Below are 5,285 nucleotides of genomic sequence, written 5' to 3'. Positions count from 1 at the left end.
TACAGAAAATACTGTAATAAAGTAAATGACAATGTGTGAGTACTTTCCCTTTGCAGAGCATTGAGAGTAAGAGTTCAGATTAACCTCTGCATTCACAGTGACTGTGTCCTAAACGTTTTGTCTTGTTCAAAGCAGCAACAGTCTCCACTGTGCTGACCTCAGTCTCAGGTGGTTCTGGTCTTTGTTGAAAGTATTGTTTTGGACTCCGATGACCTTCTGTCACTTTTGCTGGATGGCAGGACGGTAATGGGTCCCAGGTGGACAGTTTGCTCTGTAAAACAAATTCAAAATGTGACAGGGCCTCTTCCAGCTGCACTGCAAGTTCAATACATAACTGAACCATGGTAATAAACAGATACATTGAAATATAATTAAAGATGTCAGCCTTCCATTTCTTTCAGAATCTATTGTGTCCCTCGACTGAACACACGCAAGATAATCCACAGACCTTGTGAATGGTTTCACAAAGGAACTATTTTCATACTACTGACACTACATTTTTATCTACAGAAAAGCTGCTGCCTCCACACTGAAATCACTGGATGCTGTCCTCTTACATAACCCATCACTGCCACCTTTACCGGAAGGTCAGCTTGCCACATTTGGCTGTGAGGCGGGAACAACATTGGTATTTGTTCATTCATAAAGCTGTGATGCAGATGCTTCCATCCTATATTTCACCCCTTTTAACTCAAACCTCACATAATCTTGGTACTTGCTCACAGAATAGGTTGTTGCTGGAACTAGGAAGAATGTCACTCTTACAGTGCACATTATACATGGAATAATCTGCAGAAGACCTTAAACTTAGACACTCTGCCTCCCTTATGGCTGTTTAAATGCCTTATTTCTGATCTTGTTTTAATTGAGTGTAAATGGTTTTAACTATACATCTACACCTCAGTATGTTTACCACCCTGTGTTTCTACTTGTTGCGATCATTCATTGCTACTGTTGTTTTGTAGGATTTAATTTATGTTAATTGATATGCATGATGGTTCTTTGTTTGCTCATTGCTTGTTTGAAAATGAGGGTCTCCTTCAATTGATTTCCTGAGTCTTAAATAAAGGTTTGAATGAATGTGCACCCTCCATCTGAATCACTGTGCAGAACGAAGTGTGCATCTACTGCTAGCTTAACTAGCACTACTGAGCTAGTTAACATTACAGCTCAGATGAGGCGGATAACATTAATGTTTACATCTCACACTGTCACGAGCACAAGCGTCTCGTCCATGAGTAGATGCATGCCTCCATCTGTGAGGTAATGTGATTGGTTACGGTTCAGTAGAAAGAAAACAGTTCCTACATGAAACTGCTCACAGCAAGCTCTGTGGATTATCTTGACTAACCAGGTCATGATTTCTGGAAAGAGACATTGCTGTTGAGTTTTTCAAATGTATTTTTTGGTGCTTTGAGCACCACGAGCCAAGTGCCATTATATTCGATAGAAGGCAGACACCTCTACGGCTGATATCTCCAACCCTCTGCAACTCACACCAAAATAATTTAGAGTGATAAACAGCACTACAGGTAAGAGGAAAAAATATGTATATTTGATTTGGTGGTGAACTGTCCTTTTTAAAAAGGTCCTGTCAGTAAATTTGGGATTTTTGGTGGCTTTTAAACTTGCTGAAATGTAAGAGTTGTCCATGAAGATTCAGTAAATGTAATATTTGTTGTTCTTCTTACCTGCTTTGCTCTCAGCTCCTCTCTTCATCACTCCAGCAGAGGATTGATGATGTATGTTGTGTTGGCTCTGGTGCATTCCTGGATGAAAACTGAAGTAGTTGGCCGGGTGTTGTTCAGGTCTGTTTTGGACTAAACTCTCCTGCAAATTCACGGAGGGCAATGCTTGGGTGTGAATGGTTGATTTAGAGGGTTCTGTGGGCAGAGGATCCGCACCCCGGAGGAAGATATCACAGCTTCTACACGCCTGGTCGTTCCCATCCACTGACCTCCATCTGGAGAAGGAGGCAATTAAACATGAAGAGAACTCAATTCTGTGAAATTTGTGAGATGATTTAATGCACCTCATGGCATGTTTTACACATGGGGAAACATTTTCAGATGGCATTCAAGATGTACAACTTAACTGTGACCATGCTGACTTTAAACTGCTGCATAATTAGTGTAATACCTGTTCTCAATTAAAGAGCACGCCCTGTTTTGAGAGTTGACAGCCAACACGACTGGAACAGCCTTCACATAGCAGGTTATGTAGACCTGTGGGAGAGAGACAGTTAAATGTGCAATATGAACAAGTTTTGAGGTCTCATGTGTGCTGACCTGAACAATCTAACTAATACAAGTCATGCACTGTTTTTCTGTTAAAAAGGTTTTCCAAAGTGCATGCCAAAGACAGAAATATTGACCGACCTGATTGCGGGGCTCCTGGTAGAACCTGAAGGCCTCAACCTGAAACCTGAGCTTGTGCTCTTCAGCTCTAGGTAGGAAACGGGAGCTGGAGTTTGTCAGGTAAGCATCAGCTAGACACCTATTAGGGGCCACAGAAGAAGACAAATGTTCAAAAGAAACCACAAAAACCAGAATGACCGTTTTAACCATAAGAACCTTGGTGGTGGTTTAAGATTTGGATATAAGACTCACCCATAATTTTCAATAAAGTCATATCTTAATGTAGCCTCTGCATCTGGAGTTGCTGTGGCGACACAGTGGTCAACATAGACTCGCAGGGGCATGTGGTTACCGATGATGGCAGAAACTTCAAAATGAATGGGGTCACCCAGGAAGTACGAATAAGATCCCCTCCCAAACCGCCAATCATCTGCGGAGATAAAAATGAGAAAGCCAAACATTCAAGAAATAGATTTAAAATACTCTCATACAACAGGCATCATCAGAGAGGAGGATCAATCATGAAAACTGCAGAATGAAACTAAAAAGAAAAAGATGCTCCATTAATAATCTACTTAAATACCAGTCATGAGTAGCAGATTGAAGTCTATCTGATCTTCTGCCGAGAGAGTGGAGACAGAAGAAACCCAGGTGGGATGAAGGGAAATGCCATCCACAGCATATCTCCTGAAAATAGACGGCCTGTTATAGCAGCATTTCAAGATCACAACAAAATCCAAGCAGCTGGTTCCAGCAGCACAAACATAAACCACAGTGTCACAAATACAGGACTTACTTTTCATAATGACACTGAACTGGAATGGTTGCTCCATCCAGTCTAAGCAAACCATCAGATGAAGGTTCAGGTGAGTAGATCAGAACATTAGAGTAAATAATCTTCTCTGTTGTCGACTGAAAGGAACAACGTTAGTCTTTCAGAATGTATAAAGCTACATAGCAACGCAGGCCTAACAATATAAGCATTTAAAGGAACAGTGTGTAAGATTTATGGGGATTTAGTGGCATATGTGGTGAGGATTGCAGATTGACACCAGCTAAAACTTCTTACGCTTAGAATTCCTACTGTGTTAATTGTTGAGGAGGTTTTTACTGGGAGCAGAATTATCAGCAGATGTCTCCTCTTCTCCAAAACAAATGTTTAAACCAGTAAAAACACTGAATAAAGAAGTTTCACGTTACAGTTATGCACTGTCCACTGTGAAGGATTTAGAGGGATATATTGACAGTAACAAAGTATGTTTTCATCAGTGTACAATCGCCTAAAAAACAAGAATCGTCATGTTTTTATTTACCTTAGAATGACCTCTTTATATCTACAGGGAGCGGGTCCTTGTTTCTGGAGATCATAATGTTGCACTGTCATGTTTCTACAGTAGCCCAGACCAGACAAACCAAACACTGGCTCTTGATAGGGCCATTTGCATTTTTGCCTTAGCCCCTCCGTGTCAAATAAACTGATTTTGTAGAAACATGAAACTGCTTTATTTAGTGTTTTTACTGGTTTGAATCACTGGGCCAGTTGTTTTGGAGAAGAGGAGACAAAACACAGATTTGTAACGTGACACTGCTTTACTCCATGTTTTTGCCGTTTTTGTTTTATTAAATGATGTGTAGGACCCATACTAAAAACATACGTACAGACAAAAGCAAAAAATATTAAACAATTTTTACAATCAGACTTCCATCTCAAAATCTGTGTCACCAATTCCCTGTCTCCAAAATGTTCATAAGCATGGGTCAAAGTTTCTCCCATCAAGTCTGTTTTTATAACAATCACAACTTTTGGAAAGTAACGTACAGCTCTTTCAGGCCTTGTTTTGTGCATGCACAATGTTTAGAAATGAGACCCCTGGTCTGTTTGTGTTGGAGAGGAAGAGACCTCTGTGGATAATTCAGCTCCAGGTAAAAAAATCTCTAAACATTTAACACTGAATTCTAAATGGGAGAAGTTTCCGCCGGTTGCTATCTGCAATCCTCACCACTAGATGTCACTAAATCCCCCTGAATCTTGCACACTGTTCCTTTAAGCCTAAAACCAGTCACAGAGAAAACACTGAATTCCTACAAGTCCATTTAAGCTGCATCCCATAAAAAGACATTCTGCTTACCGAGAGTTTAGTTCCACAATCCGTCAGATGGGCCTGGATGGTGAACTCCGCCTCTCCTGATGGCACTGCTCCACATGCACTCCCTTCCCTCACTGGGTCTGAGCCCAGGCGCAGATGTCCACCATCCACCTGGATCCCCGTGTCAAACATGTCAGCCTGCACCACAACCCGCATCGAGTCCGGGAGGCAGCTGACAACAACAGGCCGAGGCCGCACACCGAGCCCCGCGCTGTGCTGCTGTTGGACCTCAGTCACCTGAGGCTGGGTGCTACCATGAGTCCTGCTCGGGATGTGGGAGTTAAGTGTGGCGCTGGGGCCTTGGCTGTAAACTACCCGGCTGTCTGTGAGTGTGCAAAGTGAGATAAGGATGATAATCCACCAAGAAGAAGTCATTTGAAGCTTGTGGTCCATTCTGGGCCTCGAACAGGTTTGGAAGGAGCGGCGGTGTCCTGCAACCTCTGAAAATACCACCACGGCTGTGAGTAATCAAACACACCTGGGAGCACTGTTTGACTGATTACAGCCTGTTTCACTGCGCATGTCTGTTTGTCATGACTTTAAATGTGTCAACATGGAAACGTTTAGCATTTTTAGTCTATTAAATTCACTAATAACATTAGGTAACTTCATGTATAGGCCCCACACCTTTTGGTAACATGGTTCTTTAGTGAAGCTATATATGCTGTAAGCTGATACATCCACTAGGTGGCACTACAACCGCACAAATATTTCCTCTCCGTCCATAATATGAAGTACATAATTTCAGATCTCACTTTTCTGAGTATATGTCAGTTTTGCG

General features: G+C 41.9%; 1 protein-coding gene across 1 annotated transcript; it reads right to left on the bottom strand.

Annotated features, from left to right (window-relative positions):
• LOC126382851 (zona pellucida sperm-binding protein 3-like) lies at positions 1-4,941 on the bottom strand. The gene is made up of 8 exons (XM_050032948.1): positions 4,487-4,941; positions 3,154-3,269; positions 2,941-3,044; positions 2,610-2,787; positions 2,379-2,496; positions 2,140-2,225; positions 1,692-1,963; positions 1-271 (listed from the first exon to the last, which is right to left on the bottom strand). Exons 1-8 carry the CDS (start codon positions 4,895-4,897, stop codon positions 165-167), a joined length of 1,392 nt encoding a protein of 463 aa, XP_049888905.1. The 5' UTR covers positions 4,898-4,941; the 3' UTR covers positions 1-164.
• Positions 4,942-5,285: the final 344 nt, after the last annotated feature.

The sequence above is a fragment of the Epinephelus moara genome, chromosome 21 (genome assembly GCF_006386435.1).
Source record: "Epinephelus moara isolate mb chromosome 21, YSFRI_EMoa_1.0, whole genome shotgun sequence".
NCBI classification, from domain to species: Eukaryota; Metazoa; Chordata; class Actinopteri; order Perciformes; family Serranidae; genus Epinephelus; species Epinephelus moara.
This window is presented reverse-complemented; position numbering and strand designations above follow the sequence as displayed.

Excerpts from the sequence above, each read along its gene's own strand:
- LOC126382851 (XM_050032948.1), bottom strand. The coding sequence starts at position 4,897 with ATGGACCACAAGCTTCAAATGACTTCTTCTTGGTGGATTATCATCCTT. Across the intron at positions 2,788-2,940 it reads CAATCTGCTACTCATGACTG|ATGATTGGCGGTTTGGGAGG; the intron begins GTATTTAAGTAG and ends TTATCTCCGCAG. Across the intron at positions 272-1,691 it reads AGGAGCTGAGAGCAAAGCAG|AGCAAACTGTCCACCTGGGA; the intron begins GTAAGAAGAACA and ends TTTGTTTTACAG.